General features: G+C 50.0%; 1 protein-coding gene across 11 annotated transcripts in view; it reads right to left on the reverse strand.

Moving 5' to 3' along the window:
* GATAD2A (GATA zinc finger domain containing 2A) overlaps positions 1 to 24,291 on the reverse strand; it is a 92,782-nt gene that overhangs the window by 54,811 nt on the left and 13,680 nt on the right. For 7 of the 11 annotated variants that reach the window (XM_043910828.1, XM_043910823.1, XM_043910827.1 and 4 more), the window contains exon 2: positions 2,172 to 2,260. The exons of 1 other annotated variant lie outside the window; for it this stretch is intronic. In XM_043910828.1, the coding sequence (XP_043766763.1) occupies positions 2,172 to 2,186 (15 nt within the window). In that variant the 5' untranslated portion in view covers positions 2,187 to 2,260. Of the gene's footprint in view, positions 1 to 2,171; positions 2,263 to 23,766; positions 24,116 to 24,291 lie in introns of those variants that run through there. 3 more of the 11 variants (XM_043910824.1, XM_043910818.1, XM_043910822.1) reach the window with 2 other exon arrangements.

Consider the following 24,291-nt stretch of genomic DNA (forward strand, 5'->3'; position numbering starts at 1 on the left):
CCATCACCCGCCACCGCCATCCACAGCCCGTATTTTCCCATCGAGCCCTTCACACAGCAGGTACAGAGAGGCAGGACCAGAGGAACACCTGAGGGGGCTTCCAGAAATTCCCTCCCGGATCCCCAACCTGGCTGCTTTCTAATGCTATGGCTCTGTCTTCCTTGTTGGCCCTGTAATAGGAAAGGAGGAGTTTTCTCTCATTCAACAAGCCGTCCACTGTTTAGACTGTGCGCGCGCACTGCGGCGTGTGCAGGCTCAATCCCTGGTCGGCGAACTAAGACCCTACATGCTGAACTGTGGTCAAATTTCAAGCAAAATAAAACGAAGGGCCAGACAGATATGAGGTCATCCAGCCTAGGACCTCAAGGAATCCTGAGCCAGCCCTCTGCCTTCAGACAACGCCCTGGGCTACTAGACAAGTGATGGTCACTCACCCCACCCTGGGCTGCAGTAAGACCTTTTCTAGACATAAGGTACCATGAATTTTAAATGCTAACATTCAAAGAAAGCCTGCTGACAACCACGGGCCAAACCCACTTTCCAGGTGGCTGGCCTACTGCATGCTGCCACAAGCACCAGGTCGGGATCACCCCAACTAGCTCTAAGAAACTGGGAGACTCCTTGAGTCGTTTTCACCAGAGCTCTAGGGTCCCTGGGCAGGGCTGGGGGAGTGGGGTGTAAAATGGTGCAGCTGCCATGACAACAGTCTGGCATTTCCTCAGAATATAAGACTCATGATCCAACAATGCCACTCCAAGGTACACGTCCAAAGGAACTGAAAACACGTCTCCACAAACATGAGTACATAAATCTTCAGAGTACTATTCATAATTACCAAGATGTGGGAATAGCCCAAATTTATCCCAGATGAATGGATAAGCCATTCGTAGTCTAGCCATGCAATCAAATATGCTCAGCCACAAAAACAGATGAAGCACTCACTGACTCACGCTGCAGAGTAGACAGACCCTGACCCTTGAAAACAGGCTAAGTATGAGAAGTGAGACGCGCGAGGTCAGATACAGTTATTCCGCTGGTAAGAAATGTCCGGAACAGGCAAATTCAGAGGTATAAAGTAGAGGAGTGGCTGCTGGGGGCTGAGGAAGGGGGACTGGAGATGGGGGTTTTTTGGGGGGTGATGAAAGTGTTCCATAACTACACAGAGGTGACCTGCACTACTCCTGAACACACGAAAACATCGCTGAATTGTATACTATAAATGGGTGAATTATATGGTATATAAATTATCTCAATTAAAAAATTTTAAACACCAGTAAAATTTATTTTTGCTGGGGAAACATTCTGGAAATGTTTTCCTGACCCCAGGATTACTTGGCCACTCCCATACTTTGTTGCTCTACAGAGGTAAGAGCTGAAACCTCACAAACCAACACCCAACCCCCGTCACATACCCTGCTCAGCCCAGCAGGGGAGTCCCTGCAGCCAGTTCTCGCCCCATGCAGTGGTGCCACTGTCTCGAGGGCACACACCCCTCGGAAAGTCACCGGCCAGCTGGCCTACAAGAGGAAGCGGCTCACTAACCCAGGAGGTCTCCAAGGTGTCTTCATCTTCTAAGACGTCTCTCAGTCCTACCTTCTCCAGTTAGGTAACCCTGGCCCAAAACATCACTAGCCAGGCCCTGACAGTAACAGACAAAATACCACCTGGTTCTGGGCTCGGTCCTGTTGGGTCCCAAAAGCCCTGGACAGTCTCCACCTGAGACCCCAAAGCAGTGGGGGGATGGCTCAGTTTCCCCACAGGCACGGAGTGCAGTAAGGTCAATGAGCTCCAAGCATGGGTGGTTAAGGATAAACGCTAACCATTTCCGTCAGCATTGGGAAATCACAGGAATGGCCAGAGGGCAAAGGCCACCTGGCCACAACTATCCTCTGCCCCTGATCCTCACAGAGGACGGCTCATTCTCCTGGGGCCTGGGCTTTTCAAACGAGTGACCCAAGAAGAAAGTGAAAGGCCACCCCGAGAAGGCAGGGCCTGGGAAGCCCCGAGGAGATCGCCCAGTGTGCAAACCCAGAGGTGCTGGCCTTCTTTCCTCTCCAGGAGTGGCTACCAGCTTACGAAGCAGTGCTGTTTCAAATGTCCGAGGACCTGAACGAGGCCTGCTGGGTAAGTCAGAGCCTCCACTCCACAGATACCAGGTACCTCACACTCACCTGGGTTCTGGGCATGGGACGCTGGTCCTACCAGCCGGCCATGGTGGGAGCTATGTCAAAAGGCAACTTCTGTCAATGTGCTGGCCAACCTAAAACAAAGAACAGAGGATGAAACACTGAGTTTCCAAAAAAAGTTACTGGGACATACTGACAATTTTAAATGTCTCCAATCCCTGGAATTACACAGCATAATTCTAGATTTCAAGCAGAGCACTGTGACTGCTCCCTTCCACAGGAGGGCAAGCTGAAGAAATCAATTTCTATCAGTCTCTGACTGTATGACCCAATATGGTGCACTAACCAGTAAACACGAAGATCTCAGACATGAAAGATCCCATCTTAAACAATACGGATAGAGACAATAGGTGGTACACAATCACAAGCCAACATACTGAGCACGTAGAAAATGGTTCACAGTTGTGATACTATTAATGACATTAACAGCAAAAACAGACATACTAGCATTTAATAGATGTTCAGTAGTGAGTTCCAGGTACTATATTAAAATTCAGTTATCTCTCTGAATCCCCAGGACAGTCTCAGGGTTAAGTTACACAATCATTCCCATTTGACAGGTAAGGGAAGTGACATATTTGATATTCAGGAACTTGTCCAAGGTCACCACATCTCCCTCTCCAGAGGTGACCTCTCCCCTCTCTCCAGTGCCCACACCCAAACACAGACCCCAAGAAAACCACCCACCATTACAGGCAGGGCAGAGTTTGCCCTCATGAAGCTGGGGACATGAGGTACCCAAGGATGGATAAACTTCATCTCCCACATGGAAGTGGCCTCACTGCCACAGGGCAACTAGAAGTTTCACCCAGGGATCAGCTCCAAAAGGCTTACATGGCCCAGGCAATAAGGGGCTGCCTTGTTTTACAGACAGGAAAACTAATGCTCAAGAATGTTCAGGAACTCTCCCAAGGTCACAGAGACAGCATGACTTTCCCTCCTTTGTGAGGTTAGATGTCCAGTGCAATGGGCACACAGGCTCAAGCCAGTGAACCAGCCAATCTCAGCCTCCCAGGCAGCTGTCAGTTGTAGCTTGCCAAATATTGTCAGTATCATCTCTGTTGTCATTCTTTGCACCCACATGACTACCAGGAGCTTGCTCTGATATGAAAACTTTATATTAAAACTGGGTTCACAGCAATTCACAGCTCATGGATGTCGAGAAACACTCCCATAGGAGAACTTGCAAAATAAGCAAATATCATATGTAAAGATATCTATGGAAAGATCTTTGGGCACCAAGGAACACAAAGAGTCCTCAGTGAGGCCCAGAGCTGGCTACAGCCACCACCAGGGCTAGCTCCTAGGGAGAGGGGCCCTTTCTGTCACTTTTTTAGACCCTATTCAGTCTGGGAAATGCAGTAGATGCCATTAATTCCCTGGAGCCAATACCTCTCTCTGCCTCAGAGAGCAAAACCTCAGAAGGAGTAGTCCTGGGCTTTTCCAAGCTCCTGCTCTCTTCAGGGTCATGGTCAATATACAAAAGTCAGAGGTATTTCCACACAATGGCAACAAACAATCAAAACTCAGAATTTCTGTGGTGGTCCAATGGTGAAGATTCCCTGCTATTAGGGACCAAGTTTAATCCCTGGTCAGGGAACTAGATCTCACATGCCACAACTAAAAGAGCCTGCACACCACAACGAAGACCCTATGCAGCCAAATAAGTAAATAAAGTTTTTAAAAGCTCATAGCTCGGACTGCCCTGGTGGTCCAATGGTTAAGAATCCGCCTGCCAATTTAGGGGACACAGGTCCGATCCCTGGTCCAGAAAGATTCCACACGCCAAGGAGCAACTAAGCCCGAGCACCACAACTACTGAAGCCTGCACGCCTAGAGCCCATGCTCTGGAACAAGAGAAGTCACCACAGTAAGAAGCCTGTGCATCACAACTAAGATTAGTCCCTGCTCACAACCAGAGAAAAGCCTGCGCACAGCAACGAAGATCCACCACAGACAAGAAACTAAGTAGTCAATCTTTGGGGAAAAAAAACTCAAAGCTCTAAAAAATAGTAATAATTAATATAGCATAAATGTAAAATATCTAAGGATAAATCTGATTTTTAAAAACATGGACAAGACCTGCAACTTGAATTACAGTAAGATGTCACCAAGATTAGTGAGAGAAAACCCAAATAGAGAGATGACTTTTCCATGGATCAGAAAGTGTCAGTTCTCCCCTAAATTGATGCAAAGCCCCAATCAAAAATTTGCCAGCATCTTTTGCTGGAAAACAAACAAACAAACAAAAAGGCTGACTCCAAAATTTATATGGAAATGCAAAAGACCTAGAATAATGAAACACTGAAAAAGAAACAAATCTGGAGACATACCATCAAGTATGTAACCAAGAGTGTAACATGCACATAAAAGCAGATGAGCAGATATATGAACAGAATACATCCATGCTCATGTGGACAATTGATTTGCAACACCAAGTACCCTAATTCTGAAACCATAAGACACACTGGACATTTTCCTAAGGGATTAACGCCAAGTCACCTTAATCTGCTATAATAATGCATACAGTGTATCATGCGACACTATGCAACATATAAGAAGTTTTAAGGTCATTTCAGACTTTCACCCTGAACCACAACCTTCCCCACTTTAGCTCACAGCAAATTCAGTCTTTCAAGATGCTCAGATTAAAATCTGGCGTTACCTTCTTAATTGGATTATCCATCATCCAGTCCGTCAGGAAATCCTACTGATTTTGCTGTCAAACACATGTGGGGTCCAACCACCTCACACCTCCACTAGCCACACGATCCTCCAGTAACAGGGCGGAGGTCTGCAACCTGGACCTCCTGCTTTCACTCCTCAGCTCAAAACCCTCCAAAGGCCCTGCATTCTCGCTCAGAGTGAGGGCCTGTCCGCTCCCAGAGGCATGACCCACCCCACCTCCCAGTCACACTGGCCTCCAACACACCAGGCACCCTTCCGCCTTGGGGTCCCCTTTCAGGTTTTCAACAAAATCCCAGATACGTTATCATTTTAAACAATCAGTTCTTCAGTTTGCAGCCCAAGTTGAAAATGACCTTTGAAGACATAACTACCATACAATAAGCCCTAAATGTCAACAAATGCCCAGTCCACATTCAGCTTCACACGATTTTTCAGGAATGTCTGTATACAGTCTGTCCCAACTGTAGCTGTTAGACCACTTGTGCTAGCTGCTCTCTCTGCCTCAGTCACTCTCACCCCGAGGACCGACTCCTCCCTTCACCCCCAAATCACTGCTCAAACGTCTCCTTCAGAGAGGCCCACTCTGCTCACTGCCCCTTCTTCCCCACACCCCAACCCCTCCTCAAACTCCACACAACATAGTTACCGTGTCTACGAACTCTCTCACCAAGTAAGAACAAAGATGCCACAAGGAAAGGGGTATCTGCCTGGGACCTGATTTCATTTCAAGCACCTACAACATGTCTGGTGCTCAATAAATGTTTATGGATTGAATGAGCAGAGATGGTTTAACAGAGATGGTTAACTAAGGGAGAAGGAATCAACTTGAGGAGTTCATAAGCAACCACCCCTTGATAAAATTAGTGCAAAATGCAGGAAGGAGCAGAAACCAGGCAGAGACACCTCAGCACCAACAGAACTGGGAGCACGTCTCTAAAAGAAACTGTAACCGCTTTTCACTGATACATCCTTTGGGCTGCTGTGCCATCAACCCCGCTGGGTTTAGAGAGTTTTTACTGTTTTTATTTCCAACCCATACATTTAAAACAGTATCGAGTAACCCTTAAGTACACAATTACCAACTCATAAGAGACTCTTCCGCTCCCATGATAAATCATTATGGTTTGGCTTTGACCCTGCACCTGGGTACTCCACTTAACATGCATACACACACAATACCCCAAACAACGATTTCCCAATCTGAGGGAGATCACACTTGGTGAGGACGCAGTGATTGGTGATTTAAACGAAATCAAGTCACCGCACTTCAGGGAACAGAAGTCCATTGTTGCCACTTCATCCTTTCCAGCTCAGGCAAGTGAGGTCCGCGCCCTTTTGAGGTGAGAAGGCCCCGGCCAGACACTGGCTGCTGTCTAGGGAGCTCCAGTGTTCCTCAGGGACACTGAAGTTACAGTGCCCAGGGCCAGCCCAGGGCCAGCTCTCAGGGGCCAAGGGCGCCTGACGGGGAAGCCTGGGCTCTCTGAGGGGCTCCCCCAAGGGCCACATGGTCCCTTCTGAGGCCTGGTCCTAGGGAAGCCACATGCCTCTGGTCTCCTCCTTACCACTGTCTGCACTCAAACACTTGTGCTGTCTCTAAAATTCCTCAGTTGTGTCTGCATCCAAATATTTAACCACCCTAGCTCCAATCCAGGCCCAAGAACGTGGTATTAAGCCCAAAAAACCGCCAAAGTGAAACCCAACAATCCCATTCACCTTCTCCCACCCCTAGGTCCACAAAGTCCACTTGTTTCACACAAAATGAGCATCGCCCTCCAGAAACAAAGGGTTATTACCCTAGACCCGTCTGCCAACAGTCGAAGCAACCACACTACTTGTCAAGGAGAAGTCCGTAGCCAGCCCTATGAGAAAAGGAGAAACTGAGGCAGGGCAACAGTGGATTACCCCAGCAAGCCCAAAGGTCACACTGCTCCAGCATGCGCTGGCTGGCTAGGCAAAGACTAACTTGGGTCAGAGTCAATTCCCTAATCCAGGGGTCACAAACTACTGCCTGGCCTGCTCTGGGAAATGGGTTTCCTGGGACACAGCCACATCCACCCTGTCTATGGCTGCTTTCATCCACAGGGCAGAGCTGAGCAGTAATGACAACGACAACGTGGCCCCCAAAGCCAACAAGACTGAGCTGGTGGGCTCTGCTCAGCATTACAGGGACAGAGGTGACTCAGTCAAAGCTGCCTGCCTGAGACAAGATCAGAGAGCAGGCGCAGCGAGGGTGTGCTCTGGCTCCACATCCCCCGGGACCAAGCAGTACCTGCTCTCCCCCAGGCCCAGAGCCTCATTAACCCTGTATCCCCACAGAGGCAGGGAGAGCATGACTAGGCAGACTGGAGAGGGAGACTCAGCCCCACGAGGGTCACGGAGCCGACAGGGAGGCCAGCTGCACAAGCCTGTCCTCGGCAACCAGAGCTGGCCGATCTCCACTGTCAAGGCAGAGCATCCACCAGGCAGCAAGCAGTACATGTCCCTCAGAGCCCTGAAGGGCCCCTGCCTATGCCCCCTCAGCCACAGTAACCATGGCCTCACCAAGAGACAGGCTGTGTCCCCACACCGTCCCTTCCGGAAGCTCCTTAAAACCCCCAATGCTCCCAACCCCTCATCACAGCCTTTAGGACCCTGCCTGTTTAGGCCCAGGTGACCCCACGAAGTCATCTGGCACGCACGTGTGTATAGGCACGCACGTATGTATGGGTACGCACACCATGCTCCTGCCTCCAACCACACCAGTCTTATTTCCTTTACCCACCATATCTGCCTTTCTCTACGACCCGACCTTTGCACATGCTATTCTCACTCCTAGGAAAGTACTTCCTTCCCCTCACTCATCTGTCAGACTCAGAACATGTATTACTCAGAAACCCTCTTCCTTTCATCCCCAAGGATTAAAACCCCATCACTTGGCATGGCTGATCTTGACATCTGACAAGCATCCCACTAGGTTCTCTCCCCCAAACACTCCACGTTCCACAAGAGGAAGGGCTCTAGTTCATCTTATCCAAGGTCCAGCAAGGAACGGAGAAGAAATGACAAAATGGCATCCTCTGCCAGTTATAAACACCCAGCCACTGTGCTTTCACCCCTCTGCTCAGCCGCTAAGTCGTGTCCAACTCTTTTGTGACCCCGTGGCAAGAATACTGGACTGGGTAGCCATTTCCTTCTCCAGGGGATCTTCTCAACCCACGGATCAAACCCACGTCTCTATGTCTCCTGGATTGGCAGGCAGATTCTTTACCACTGAGCCACGTGGGAAGCCTGTTTTCACCACCAACTTGACGTAAAAACACGACAATATAAATAACATGAGAAACAAACAACACATGGAGATAGGCAAGGCCACAGCATCACCACAGCCCCTGGGGGGCCCAGGGCCTCTCGGGGGAGGGGCTCCCCCCAACTCCCTCACACAGTTGTTTAGAGAATGGTGCTTGGAGGTTCCCACAGGCCTCAATGGCCTTGTGTCCAGAAGCGCCTCCCTGTCACTGCTGAGAAGTGAGAGCTACCCCAGGACCCAGTCACCAACATCCTGAACTACTCCCCTCCCCCTTTCCTACAGCCAAAGTTTTATTCTGTTGTAGTCGTTCAGTCACTCAGTCAACGTCCAACTCTTTGCAACCCCATGGACTGCTGCATGCCAGGCTCCTCTGTCCACTATCTCCCAGAGTTTGCTCACTCACGTCCACTGCGTCGGTGATACCATCTAACCATCTCACCCTCTGCCGCCCCCTTCTCCTTTTGCATCCCTCCCGAAAAAATACCATCAACAATCCTTCCAACAGACCCACGCCCTCCTGAAGACTTGACTCCACCACCTACCTCCTCTCTCCTAAGCATTCTGGATATCACCCCCTTTCACATCACCAGACCATCCTGATGATGATGAACAGAGTCCTCCTGATGAATCACACACAACCAACTGCTCGGCCACGACCCTCCTGACAATTCAAACACTCTGGGGCCAAATCCGACTGTGCCCCTGGGGGCCCGTTTAGCCCCTTAGGACTCAAGATCACCCTGAAGACCAAGCGACAAAGCCTGGCTCCAGGCGGACCCTCCAACAGAAGCAACTAGTTCTTTCTTTGACTACTATGATTACTGTTGTTCCTCAAAATCCTATGACTCCTTATAACGAGGCTCCTTTCAGTGTCTTCACGCACGTTCCCTAGCAGCTGCCCAAGCAGTCCACCTGGAAGTTCAAAACGTCAGAGAAAACACCTCCCCCCATATTTAAAATGCACAAGAATCAAATGTCCACCTCCAGACAAGTCTGAGACTTTGGTAAGTGTTTGAAGGGTTTAGCATTAGTGTGTGACGTTATGAAAGGACACCCTGAAGAAAATGTCAGAACAAAAGAGGAAATAACTTCAGTGTTAGTAACGAGGACCTAGGAACTGGAGTCTCCCCTTCAGGGTACGCCCATAAAATATGTGCCATACTAAGGAAATTGTCTAACAAAGAGCCACAGGAAAACAAGGACTACCTTCAATCTCTTCTGAGCACTGTGAGAAGACCTCAGCTGTTCCAGGACACTGCTCCCCCCACACCTCCTGCAGACTCCAGTCCTGTCACCCTACCAAGGGGAGGAAGTGCATCCAGGCCCCACCCTCCTAGGGACCAAAGAACACCCACGGAATCATGCTCCCAAGATGATGTTACAATGAGCCTTCTAGAACTATGCGTATCTTTTTTTTTTTTTTAAAGACCCTAGTATCTGACATAAGGTAGACCATCAAAATGTGAGCGCCTTTGTTCATTTCTCTCTAAGCTAACATTTGGAGGATAAAAATGCATGCTCTCATAAAGATACAGGATATTTCTAAATTCACAAAGGTTCCCTTTTGTTTTTCTTCCTCAATGTGGTATTAATAAAATATACATAACATTCACCGACTTAAGTCACTTCTCTGGTCTTAGTCATTTTTCTCGGTGCACAGTTTAGCGGCATTAAGTACACTCACACTGCTGCCCAGCCATTAGCACCACCCATCTCCAGAGCTTCTTAACCTTGCAAAACTGAAACTCTGTCCCCATTACACACTCATCACCCACTCCTCCCTCCCCCGCACCCCCATCTAGGCACCCACCATCCTACTTTCTGTTTCTATGAATTTGACTATGCTAATCATCTCATTTAAGTAGAAATCATGCAGTATTTGTCCTTTATTGTCTGGTTTATTTCACTCAACACAATGCCTCTTCGAGGTAGAATAACAGATCATTCTAACATTCTGAGGCGTGTGTACAGAACAAATCCCAGAGGGCTGGTATACCCACAACTACAAGTAAGGTTCTAGAAACTTGCTTCCCAGACCAGGCCCATGTCCCTGACATGCTTCACTATCACTCAGTCCTTCCCTCCACTCCCCAAATAAACTGCACAAAAAGATACTGGCAAGGGCTTCCCTGGTGGCTCAAGAGTAAAGAATGCACCTGCCAATGTAGGAGTCACGGGTTCGATCCCCAGCCTGGGAAGGCCCCACATGCCGTGGCGCAACTAAGCCCACGTGCGGTAACTGCTTAGCCCAACTCCGCAACAAGAGAAACCACCACAATAAGAAGCTCAAGGGTCCCAACTAGAGAGTAGCGCCCACGTGCCACAGCTAGAGAAAACTCACACACATCAACACTCAGCACAGCCACAGAGAAAAATAATTCTTTTAAATTGCACGACTGATTAAAATGCTGCAAAGTTTCAAAAAAGAAACCACAACAATGGCAACATCCATCAGTGAACTGTGGCTTGCACTGTGCTATGCTTACTCGCTCAGTCGTGTCTGACTCTTTGCGACCCCACAGACTATAGCTCACCAGGTTCCTCTGTCCAAGGGGTTTTCCAGGCAAGAATACTAGAGTGGGTTGCCATGCCCTCCTCCAGGGGATTTTCCCAACCCAAGGATCGAACCCAGGTCTCCTACATTGTATGCAGATTCTTTACCATCTGAGCCACCAGGGAAGTCCTACATACAAGCTTGCACTACACAAGCCAATTAAAAATAAACTGAGAAATGACATGAACATACACCACATCTTCCTGACAATGTACCCAACAATAAAGGTATGATCAGAGAACGTCAGGATCAGAGGGGTTTCTAAGGGAGGGTGTTTCAAGGAACCATCCAACTGTCCACTGCCCCCAGCCCTTACAGGGTAAACTGAACCCAAGACGGAAGAAAGCAGAGCCTCCCTAAGGTCTCAGAGGAGGCAGGCAAGAGGGGAGAGTGGGCAGCACCAGCTTCTGCGGGCCGTCAGTGCTTCCCTGCACGGACACTTCCCATCACTTCCTCCTCACAGAAGGGCCAAAGGGGAGAGGAGGTGCTGGGCGGACACAGTCTTGCTGGCTGGGAAAAGTCCTGCTCCACTGGGCCAAGAAGCCAGCATCTGGGGAGCAGACAGGAAGGAAACTGTACTAGGGACTCAGACACCTGGAAAAGCCGACTCCAGAAGGAGAGAGGCAGCGAGGGCCAACCTCCCGCCCCCACCAAAGCTTCAGAAGAGTGCCTGCCTCCAGGGGTGCAACGGTTGAGACCAGAATTTTGAAATATGCTTTGCTTTGTCCTCTGCTGCAAATCAGAGTTTTCCTTGGTGGTAGATTTTAGTACTAACACTGATGAGCTGTGAGGTACGATGCAAATGTCATGTGAATCTCTGCCTTAAGATAAGAAGTCCAAAGAAACCTGTGGGTTGTGCCCTCAGGGGGACTTTGCCTATACCTGAAACTCAGCCCAGAGTAAGCCAGGGACCCCACAAAAGGCAGGACTCTGCCACACAAAGTCCACACCCAACACTGACTGCAATGTCTTCGCTCCATTTGCAAACACCGGAGCGCCTGTGTGGGTCACTCCAGCCGGCAGGCACACACAGCACATACAGAGCCATCCACAGGTGCACAGGCATGAGCGCAGGGGCACACAATGGCCAGCACACATTTTATCTTCCAGGCAAAGGCGCACTTCTAAGCTGTCAGTTGTTGAGAACGCAGACCACACATTCCAGAGGAACACGGTCCTAAGTGGGATGAGATATTCCCAAGTAGCCCACAAAGTCCATCTCATCCCAATGGCACAGTCCTGCCAACATAACACAACCTAAGCAAGAAATCCTCTGGGAAATCGCTTCGAGTCCCAGGTCAGCAGCCCTCCCAGACCAGAAGGGGTGAAGCGGGGGGAGGAGGAGTGCCAGGGAGGCAAGAGTAGGAAGGAGTCCAGTCACCTCACTGTCGCTGGGCGCGCCTTGCAGGACCCCTCTGGCCTCCTCCGCGGCCCACCCCACTGCCATGCTGTCACCAGCCCCTCACACAGACCTAGGTCCCAGTCACTGCAGGTCTGTCCCCAAGACCCCAGTGACAAGATTGCTGCAAGTGGGGGCTCCGTGGTCCCCCGTGGTCCAGGACTCCTTCCAGTGCTCACTGAGCTTTGGTGGCATGGGAAGGGGAGGGCCTGACTCTGCATTGAGAAAGCCACCACTGGGCACACAGATTCAAACTGCTGCAGAAAAAAAAGCCCACTGCTGACAAAGGCGGGAACATCCAGAGAATCACCTTTAGCACACTGACAAGAGATTTTGTTACTAAAGGAGGAAAAGAAAAGTCTAACAGTGGCTAACAATTATTAAATTCTTTATTTGGTGCCAGGCGTGGTGCCAGTACTTTACATGCCTGATTTCATTTAATCCTCGTAACCACAGAATGAGGTACTACCAACTCTACCCATACTTCACACAGGTACTGCTAACACTACCCACACTTCACACGGGGGGACTGCCATTGTCACCCACACTTCACAGGGGAAACTGCCACTGATGCCCACACTTGACAGGAGAGAAAACAGGCTGAGAGAAGTCAAGGTGATCCGCCAGGGTTACAGGGCTAATGGGGATCCAGACCCAGGCTCTGATCTCAACCGTGGCACCTTGGGGAGGCAGTCTGTCTCTTAACCAAGACCATCCTAAGCTGGATCCTTCCCAAGGCTTTGGGAGAACTTCCTAAAGCAAAGGTCAGCACAACCTCCATTCCTCTGATTAGAGCACACTAACTTAACCCTTTACTGAATTTCAGGAAGCCTCCTGTAAGAGTAAGGCTTGTTGTGCAAGCCCTCATTCCGTGAGCCATTCAGCAAATGCAGTGACTCATGTGTGTGTTCACCTTCTATGAGAGGCACTAAAACCCTCGGAGGGTGCTGGAGCACAGACTTCTAAGCTCCTACTGCCAGGGTACACACAAGCTAAGGGGAGAGGACCTGCTCAACGCTGCCAGCCTGGGTTATAAATATAAATGAAGACCCTTTCGTCTTTCCCACTGTGTGAGATGCACACAGACGCCAACCACACTCAGCACTCCAGCAAGCAGACCTGGGGCCCGCAGCGAGGACTTGTGCAGACTGAGCTGCTTTCCTTCCATCCGAGGAGCAAAGTGCTCACAGGAGGCAGGAAACAGAGCAGACACAGACCAGGGGAAGGAGACAGGTCCTCTGGTCACTGACTCGGCAGTCCCCAGCCCACGGAACATGGAGCTGGGGGGCAGCCCAGGCCCTGAAGGGAGGGCTTCCTAAGGTGGCTGCTGGCCAGGGCACATGCTGGCCCTCCCAGCTCTGTACATGAGGCACCAGTCTGCTACCCTCACCCTAACTCTCCTGATTCCTCACTCCCACCCTTAACCTCAAAACCGGGACCCCTGGTCACCGTCAGGCAGATGCCACTCTCAGAACCAAGTCATTCTTTCCCAAGGGCCAAGTCTCCAAGGCCCCCTTCCTTCCTGTGTCCACAACCCCTCCCTACTCTCAAAACCCGTACTGTCATTTGGCAGGACATCCACCTGTCTTCTTCCCTGGACTCTGCCAGAAGAGTCAGGATTTGAAAACATTTGAGCAATGCATGAAACAGGGTAACTTTTTCAAACTAGAAAGTAGCAGCTCTTGGAAAAATTCATGTGGATGTTTCAGGGAAGTGTCTTAATTGCTCTAGGTCTGTCTGGAAAAGTGTCCAAAGCCTCAAGCTGGAAAATTCTCAGATTTTAGAAAATGCTGATTACCAACCAGCTCCCGGGGCACAGGAATCACACTGAGCCTCTTCTTGGGCCCTCTTAACTACTACAAAGCTCTTTCTCAGGCGGAGTTAAGGGCCGTGTCCTCCTACTTTCAATCCACTCATCACTACTTCCCTCTTGGGAACAGAGCAGAACAAACTGTTTATATTCAGGACCATCCCTCAGATATTTTATTCTTTTATCTGTTATTTACCACACTTTCATCTAACACAAAGCACTGCTAGTTTGGGGAGGAGGAGACACAAGGACAAATCAAGTTCCGCACCCAGCCCCCAGAGAAGGGTCAAAGATACACACCCCTCAGTTCATGAGGGTCCTGGGTCCTGATGACCACACACGACCCACCATACTTCAATCCACTATGTTCCCCCAGTGAAGCAGAGAGCGGCCATCCAGGCCCACAGGCTGGGCTGTCTCACAATGCCTGGCTTCTCCCAGGAAGGAGACATGATCTCAGGCCACACTTCTCTAGGACGCAGGTCACCCCACCTTTGCTCAAACTCAGCACACCCTGGAAACTTAAGACCCACTATCTCAGGGCCTGCGTCACCTTCCAGTCTTCACTCAGGTGCCACCACGCTCCTGCCCGTCCTTCCTCTTTCCCAGGGCACTGTGCCCTGCCTCCCCCATGAAGAGTTAAGGCCCCCGAGGGCAGGAACTAGCCCTCTTGCCCATCGCCAGAACCCAGGGGCACAGCACAGGCCAGGCAGAGAAGGGAGCCCGGCTGCTGAATGAACAGGTGACTGGTCCTCAGCCCCTGGCACCCAGTTAATCCCACCCGATCTTCATGCACAGGGTCTCTGGCACCTGTCCCTGCTTTTTACTCCCCATCAGGCAAACTTAAGGCCAGGTCAGCCCATGCCTGCCTCTTATCAGCAGCCCTTCTCCCTCACTGGCTTCCCTACCCAATTCAAGTCAGCATTTCCCTCCTCACAAACCTGAGGGCGCTCCGTGCTTTTAGTATCAGGTGTCAACAGCCCTCCATTTAAGGTCATCAACGATAATCATTTTTCAAACTTACTTTCCACAAACCCTGAGGTCCAGGACAGTGATTTTCCAATGCCATCCCTCCCCGACACTCCAGTACAGGGAACACTCCCTCTAACAGTCCACTCCCACACAACGAACCCGCTTCACAATAGCTGTTAAGAACCCCGAGACCAAGGAAATCATCTCTTCTCAGAAGAGTGTGCATGGCAAGCACAGATCAGATGCCCCATCTTTCTCATGTCATGACATGTAACAAAAATTCTATGTGCACAGTGCACTTCAGTAATATGAGGGCAACTCACTGAGGAGCTGGGCTGGGGCCACCTGGGCCCGAGGACCTCTGCATCTCCGTCACCCAGCTCAGCATCTCTCCTCAGGGAATCTCAGAGCCCGCAACACGGGCCGGGGCTGAGTGTGCCCAAGTGTGAGCCACCAACTCGCTGTGCGGTGATGAGACGCATGCAGTGCATTTCACTCCATGGGTCACCTACTGGAGTAACTTAGGCTCTTAAATATCAATGGGCTAACATTTAAAAAAAAAAAAAAACCTTAAAGAAACAGCAGCAGCCAACAATGGTTCACAGAAGACTGGTTACAATTTAAGTTTCCTTCTCCTTTCTGCAATAAACCAAGGCAACAAAGTGGGCATGCTCCCACCATCTTAAATTCACAGAAGGTGCGCGCAGGTCTCTCATGTGCTCACCCAATGCAGAGCACCTTCCCCAGGGACCTTACACTTTCGCTGCATGTCATGGCAGAGTCACCTGATTTTATCTCTGGAAAGTTAAGAGGAACCTCTTCCATCTTCCCTGAGGGGGATGAGTGGATACCTATGGCACCAGCAGCAGGAAAGGACAACTGTCCAATCCTGAGCCAAGATTCCCAAATCACCAACATACCTCCTGGAACCCCTTACCATCCCCTACCCCAATCTTCTTTTGTTCAAGAACACATTCAATCCTGTAACCAGTTCATGAAACGGCTTAAAGATGACTTCAGCAGGCAGAGCAGACTCCCCCCACATATAAAGGGTAAGTGAGAAACAACCTCTCTCACAGCTTTTCAGCAGCCAGCCTGTGCTGTTCTAGACTCACCCTTACCTGAGTGTTGAGGACCGTCCCTCCTGCTCTAGACTAGTAGAGCCTGATAATAGGATCTGATGTCCAGCTTTCCTGAATCCTTGAAATGGTCACCCAAAATGATTCATCTGGAGGGTGCCTAAATAATGAGTGCCATCTCTTGTTTTTTAATAGATAGGGAAAAGCAGTTTAATGCTCTTAAAACTAAAAGCCATCAACCACTCAATTCCAGAACAAGAAACATAGCTACAGTTTGTTTTCTTTGCTGGCTTTTAAATGCAGCCCGGAGACTCCAGAAGCAGCCTGAATTCTTGACTGTGTCCTGCCCCATCCTCACATTAGAGATACCGTGATGACCTCAAAAGACAAGGTCCTGAGGAAGGAAATTTGCCACTGGACTTACACTACATAAATAAAGGGAAGAGAAACCTAAAACAAAATAAAAATTGTGAACCTAACCAAGCCATAAAGAAGCAAAGTCACAGATCAGACCAGGAGGCTCCAGAAGGGAATAGACTCTGCGTCCTTCTCTCTTCTGCAAGTCAACACAGGGCAGGCCACTCCCCTCTCAGGCCTCAGTTTCCAGTTTGTAATATCAAGCCCTGCCCCACTCATCTGGAAGACTGTATGCCACCTGCTGGGTTCAGCAAAACAGCACACAGAAGCTAGTCCCAGGTGAATACTAAACTGGTCTGCTGCCCAAGGACCAAAAATAGTTACATTTCTAATGCTCTTCCTGACAAACAGAAATTGACAGTAGGCTGCAATTACATTTCAATCCAGACTCAAGTCCGTTAATATCCTTAATCAAGAAAACTTCATAAGCAGACCAGGGTATGACTACTGCTGACACCTGAGACTCCCGCCTTCTCCCCAGACTTTAGCGTCAGGAAATGTCACTTGTAGGGTTGAAAGAGACAGAAAGCCTCAACAATAAAAACCTTAAAGGTTTGGGGAAAGAGGCAAGAGACAGATGATCAACACACAATCTGCTGAAAAGGTCAACTAATCAAACAAAAGTGTCAAGGAAAACACTAACCAAACCCTCAAAATCTCTCCAGGGCATGAAAAAGAATCCCAGGGAGGGATCTGACTCCAGAATCCTCTGAAAGAATCACTTGCCATTGAAGGAATGCATTAAGCCTTTACATACACAATAATACAGGAAAAAAAAGAAAATGAAGTTAAAGTGTTCTGTCAATGATAAGCATACCCTGAGAATATCACAGGTCTGGAGTGACTCAACCAATGCAACCAACACCTTCAAACCAAAGATTCTGTTTGCCACGCTCCTACTTTCCCCACAGCACTGAACAACTGGGAGAGAAAAAAAAAAAAAAACTTTCCTCCATGGATGAATGAAGGTTGCAGCAGCAAAATTTTCAGAACTGGCTGGCTAGCAGTGGGAGCCTGCCCAAAACACCCAAGAAAACTAAATCTGTTGTCACTGCCACGAAAGCCCAACAAATGGAAACTCTCGAGTAAGGAAAAAGTGGCCTGGAAACCTGCTCACCTCCAAGGTCCTGGTGAGAACCTTCCTCTCAGGTAAAAATGTGTTGGGTCAAGTTTAACAGCCACTGACTCAAAGGGTAATTGCACAGAACAATCGGAATTGGAGGAAATGTTATATTGGGATTATATGCAGAGTTAAGACCACAAGGCTTTTTTAAATTCCCCTCTGGGCAACCTGATTGACCTTTTTAGGTGAGATCTCCTTACAATGAGTTCTGAAGACCTCCAAATTGTTAGGCTGTGGTAGAACTTTTGTTATAAAGAAAATCTAGCTTCTCAATCTGAGTGTTTCATTGTGCTTGATAACTGAGATGTAAAACTTGAGGGGATTATGCTGTAGTCGTCCTCTGGGCAGAGGAGGATTTTGGTTTTTGGCTTGTTTTTGGATCTTAGTTCCCCAACCAGGGATGGAACCTATGCTCCCTGAAGTGGAAGTCCAGGAGTCCACTGGACCACCAGGGAATTCCCTCAGGGGAGGAGTTTCATCTCAGAGGTAAATGGAGGACTAAGGGTTAGGATACCCCTAACTACTTTTTCAAATATTTCTCAGTTGTCCTTGCAACCATCCCATGAGGTTAAAGATACAGTGCCCATCTACAGGTGGTAAAGCTGAGGCCAGGTGGCCAGGCAACCTGCCCACAGCTGAAGAATGGTAAGCTGTTGTCAGATCTTCAGATTCCCAAGCAGCCTGAGTGCAGAAGAAAGACAGGGTTCAGGCCCAAACTCACCCATTAGCCACTGCAAGCACCATCAAGCAACCTACTTCCAATCCCTGGCTAAAGTACACTCAGTGGTAAGGCCAGAAGTACAGAAGCCCCTCTTGGTTCTCAACGGCAGGACCCCATGAGGATCTGCCTGGCGAACATCTTACAAATGGAAGAGCAGCCCCCTGAAAATCAGAATGTGAGGTTCAGAAAGCCCTGGGTCAGGAAGAGGGGCTGTGTCCCCTTTGCCCCAGTGAGGCATCACCAACCCAGACGTTCTGTACTGGCAGGGAGGCGCCAAGGCTGACGGGAAAAACATTCAGTCTGAAATTAGAAAGGCTGGGGCCCAGTCCCAGATGTAGAAAACCCAGCAAGGTGACCCTGCAAGTATCACCCTCTGTAGCGACTTCACTTTCTTCCATCTCAAATGTGCGGACAGGCTGTGGTTCCCAGGGCCAGACAGTGACATCTGTCCCACAAGCATGGAGGTGCTCCACACATGAGAAGCAGCGCAGTGAGCTTCCGAGCTCTGCCTCATCTATTCCAGCCACAACAGTACACCCAGTGGCCCTGAGTGTGTGAGCAGGCACACACTAGGTGCTGCACTGTGCCCCTTTGCATTTATTATCTCAGTTCCAACTCCGTCATTCATGGTAGACAATGCTTCCTTCTTTTCAGAAATAAAAAAACAGGCAACTTTTCTGGCAGTCCAGTGGCTAAGCCTCTGAAGGCAGGGGCCCCAGGGTCGACCCCTGGTCAGGGAACTAAGAGTTCCCTAAAGGTTCACATGCCTCAACAAACACCTCGCACAGCCAAATAAATAAATTAAAATAAATATTTTAAAAAGAAGAAGAAATGAGAAACAGAGGATGAGGCTCATCAAGGTCAAGTCACTACAAAGTGGTTGGGTGGAGCTCACATCCAACCTAAGGCAAAGCCAGGGTTGGCCCAGGACACCTCTACAGGGACCTGCTGCCCGGGAACACCCCGCACCCCCACCCCTGACACCAGGAGGAGCTGGATGACCATGTAATCCAGCAGCATTAGAGTGTGCTCAAAGGCATTACCTTGTTTAGGATAAATTAGGTTTGAAGGTTCAAATCAAAAGACCTGGCCATCAAGGCAGGTCAAGTAGTGTCAAGTGTAGAGATGAAGACACAGGAGGAATAGCTGAAGGATTCTTCAGCATCAAGTGAAGACTTTCTTTCCAATCCCACACTGCCTCCAACTCTGCCTCTGCCCTCTACCCCACTCCCAGCTATGGCTGGAGCTAAGGCCAAGCAGCCTCAAAGTTTACAGCCTCATCAAACGTTCCCTCCAAATTCCTGCCTCAATTTTGTTGAGAGCCCCCCTTCAGGTACAGCCCATCCTAGCCAGCACATTCTACCTCAGATTTCCTCGGACACATATCAAATCTTCAGTCCTTTCACATAAGGAATCCAAGAACTGGGAATCGGAACAGGAAAGCAAGATCCCTGTCAAACTCACCTGTAAAACAGGTACCTCTGTGAAGACTGAGAGCAAGAAAGTGGGTGCAGTGCACTAAAGCTGCAAAGACCCTTTCTCACATACCCTGGAGTGTTCCAGAGGATTCCCAGTCACTTCCTAAGGCGACCTGCAGGTTTTCAATTAGAGTAAGTTTCTTTGTCTTCTAAAAGACTAACCTACATTTTCATTAGACAAAAAAAGAGGTCACAAATACAGCCTAGAAAGCAAGGGGAGGGGCAAGAAGCCTGTGGTCTGACATCCCTCTTGACTAAGAAGTCCCACATGATATTTGCGAAAATCCACAGGTACGCAAGATATGTCCCCAGCTGGAACTTGTCTCCAATAACACAGTCTCACCACCTTCTGCCTCACTGCCACCTCTTCAGGTCCCCTGCCTTTAACCTCCACCTTCTTTTTTTTTTTACCTCCACCTTCTTAACACACTGCCTTCCTAATTCAAGACAAAGATGTAGCTTTGCACAGTTGGCACATAAAGTAAGTTTCATTAGCTGAACAGATAGCAATCTGAAGCCAGACTGCCTAACTCACCTCCTAAAACAGTTCATATAAACTCAAGAGCATCCATTCTACCAACCAACCACATTTAGCTGGCAGCACAGTTTTGTAAGCCTCAAACTATGACACTGCCAACTCGTTCTTCTGGTTCTACGGCACTTCCCAACCTGACAACTATTATAAGGAAATCCCAACGATGCTCTATTACCCCAGGACCACGGCTCATGAAGACCTCACCTACTCCCCTGTTTCATAATCTTCCTAGTTTTCTTACAATGAGCATAAATTATCTCAATTATTGGGGGGAAAAAATAAGCCCAGGGAAAAGTCTTGTCCATTCCATTTGATGGCACAGAAACACCCCAAGTCCAAACAGGTAGTTCTCGACACAAGTATTTGAGTTGCAGTCCTTAACTGGACTCAGTGGTAAGAGTATTACACTTTTGTGTCTTGGAAACTGACACATTCAAGACTCTGCAGGTCATTTTTCATTCTCTCCCAACAGAACACCAGAAAATGCCAACATTTCAGAAACAGCTTCACCACTCTCCCACTCACGTCCTTCAGGTTCACCTTTCAGTCCTCTGCTGTCTAGGGCCCAAGGAGGTCCTAGCTATGAGGTTCAGTGCGCCCTCATCACACTGGTCCCTGCCTCCCCCTCTTCAGCTGGGTCCCACTGCTCTTATGGTAAATTCCGGACCCCCTCAGTCCTGAAACCTGCCCATTTGTCTCTCTCTGCTCCAACCACATTGATCTTCCTTCAGTCCCAAACACTCTCTCTGCCAGAAATGCTCTCCCTTTTCCGCTTATTTAGCTCCTACATGTCCTCTGATCCCAGATGAAGGAAGGCCCCCTCGAGTCCTGCTTATCAGTTCACAACATCCTTCTATCCTTGGCCCATGTTAAGTTTCCTCAAGTTTATGAGATTAGTTACAATTGCTCTCCCATTAATCTCACAGTAAACTCCACTGAGCAGGGAGAGTCCTAGCACAGCGCCAGAGGCACGGTATGCACTCTGATATTTATTGAATAAATCAATAGAGAAATCACTACTTGCAGTGCCACAAAGTCACAAAATAAGTGATGCAAAACAAGTGAGAAGAACTACTTACAAGAGTTGAGAACTGGAGTCTTTTAAACGCTTTATCATTCAGTACTGATATTTAAAAGTGTTCTTTCGTTAAAAAAAATTGTAAAACACAGACACCAAAAAGTTTATAAAGACAAAAAACTATTGCTAATCCTAACCCAAAGATTTTGTTGACATCTTGCTACAAATTCTTCCAGGATTTTTTTCTACCAAGAGCAGCATTATTTCTTTCCTCTCTATCAAAATATAAGATTGTAGGATCTGCCAAATGATACTGCATTAATAGACATGACTTGACATTTAAAAAAAATGATGTCATCTGAATGGAAATAACAATGCATCCAAATCATTAGTACATTAATCCCATTCTCTACACCACATCCAAGATGACAGGCAATCCTCTGCAAAAACCAGCTTCAGAATTTTGGGGGCAACAAAGGGGATGAAAGATGAAGAGTGGGGGAGTTAGCGAGGAGAGGGTCTAGCAGATTACTCTCAAAATCCCCAATCTAAACCGCTTCCTCCAAAAAAGAGCCAACTTTTCTGAGCTATAGGCTATAGAAGCAAAGCAATGGGGTGACTCTGTGGCTTGGTTCTTAAAAGTCTCCTGGTAATTCTGCTCTCCAAGGACAAAGCAGGGCTAGAAACGGAGTTACCAGATCATCCCCTAACTCCAGTCAGAGGTACTGGAGCTTGGACAAGTACATGACTTTGTGCTGTGGGACCTCCCAGAAGATACTCATACACAGCTTGCAGACAGGAGCGTTCCTGGGCTTCGGCGCCCCACCGGGCAGACGCGAGCCCAGCTCTGCCGCCACTGCTCAGCAGTCGTGGGCAAGCAAGAAGTCCCAGTGATCCCACCTGGAAAATGAGGACTATACTCTCCCTTCCCAAATCGGATTAATGTGGCATGAAATAACATGTCTGTGAACTGAGCTTAGCATACAGTGAGCACTCAAATTGGGGCCAGTTTGATCTTTCTTCCACAGCTTGCTGTCAGGCCTAACAAGTTACCAGCACTCTGGTGCCAGCGAACATTTCACGTAAGATTGAAGGCAGGAGGAGAAGGGGACGACAGAGGATAAGACTGTTCGATGGCCTCACCAACTCAGTGGCTGTGAATCTGAGCAAGCTCCGGGAGTTGGTGATGGACAGAGAAGCCTGGCGTGTTGCAGTCCACGGGGTCGGAAAGAGTTGGACATCACTGACTGAACTGAACTTAAAAGAAAACTTGTAACCACTACCAGAAGAAAAAGATTATCAACAGGACAGTGGGTCCAAGACTGAAGCGACTGCGCAGAAGGCTGGCTGTCCCTCAGTTTCTCTGCGCTACCACAGCCAGAAGGTGTCACTGCGTGAAATGGACACGCAAGAACCATAGGCTTAACCAGGACTGTGCACTCCGAGAAAACTGAAAGAAGTAAAAGGGTAAGGAAGAGAGAAAAATTAAAGGCTCAAGTGACTCACTCGAACTTTGATCTAAAGAATCCAAAGCTCTAAAGATAAGGATGAACCACACAAGAAAAAAGGTAGGGTCAGATACACAAAATTAAGCAGTCCCTGCAAAATTCCCAGGGCAAGGGAGAAACGTGCACGCAGATTTCCCAAGTCATTCAGTGCCTAAAGGAGGGGTCCCCATTCATTTCTGGGTCCCAGTGTTTACACACACACCAAGTGTCAGTCACGCTCTAGGCTAGGGCCCTGCCCATAAGCCTTTCCTTGTTGAAGTGATCAATTCCGATTCTTGGCAATAATCCCTTTAAAAGGCCAGCTGCTGCTGTCTAGTCACTGATGCCAACCCTTTCCAGGTGGGAAAAAAGAAATCAATACAGCCAACACCTAGATGGAGAGGCAAATTTAAAGCATAAGGCCCTGAGAAAGGCCGGAACCCAGAGAGGGGGAAGGGTCCCGTGGCTCCCCGGGGTCAGGCAGGAAGGGCGCGAGCGGGGGGGAGCGCCAGCCCTGCAGGCGTGGGCGCGCGGGGACTCTTATTCTGACACGGGATCCGCAGCCGCCGTCGCCGTCGCCGCGGGGTTCAGCGCCGCGGCCCGGCCTGCCCGCGACCCCCGCCCCGCGCGCCCACGTGCCACTGCCCCCATGCCCGTCCCGGCCGCTCGGAAGCTGCACCTCACGACCTGGACCCGATTCTGACCCCCAGAAGCGCAAGAGAAAGAGGGGCGACGCCGCGACTTTCTGGGACCCCCGCCCGGCCCGGCCCCCACGTGCCCGGGCGGCGTCGGAGCGCGGAACTTTCCAGGGCAGCGCGAGGAAGACGCTCCCGGAATACAAGGAGTAGAACTCGCTCGCTCTCACTTTTCCACGCTCGCATCTGGGTCCCTCACAGCCCCCCGACCCTCCGACCCTGCCCAGCCCACACCGCCCCTGACGCTCCAGTCTCCCTCACGCGACCCCGGCCCTGACCCCAGCCCCCGCCCCCCGCCAAGTTTGGTCCGGAACTTACCGGGCCGCGGGCCGGCCGGGCCCTAGGACAGTGAGCGGGTTCAAGGGGCCGCGGGGCCGGGGTCGGGGTCGCCTGCGGGGCCGGGCGGCCGAGGGGCTGGGGGCGCTGGGCCGCGCGCGCTCGCTCCGCCTGTGGGGCCGCCCGGGCCCGCGGCGCTCGCTCCGCCGGTCCGCCCGCCCGCCCGCGCCGCCGGCCAGATAATGCGCCCCTCGGCCGCACACATGGAGCCCGGCGCCGGCGTCACCGCCCGGGACATGCGCACCAGGTCAGCGCGCCCGGCCCGCGGCCCCCAAAACACCGGGGAGCTCTTAAAGGCGACGCCGCCCGCCCGCGCCCGGCTGGGCGGGGCCAGGCAGTTGGTGGGCGGGGTCTTGTGTTGGTGGGCGGGGTCGGCTGACCGGCACCGCCCCGGAAGCACCGCCCCTCCCGACCGCCCTCCACGGGACGCCCTGCCCCGTGCGCCGGTTTCCCACGAGGGCTCGGGCGGGCTCCTGTAGCAGCGCCGAAGGGTCGTCGCCAGCTCAC

The sequence above is a fragment of the Cervus elaphus genome, chromosome 9 (genome assembly GCF_910594005.1).
Source record: "Cervus elaphus chromosome 9, mCerEla1.1, whole genome shotgun sequence".
Lineage (NCBI taxonomy): Eukaryota > Metazoa > Chordata > Mammalia > Artiodactyla > Cervidae > Cervus > Cervus elaphus.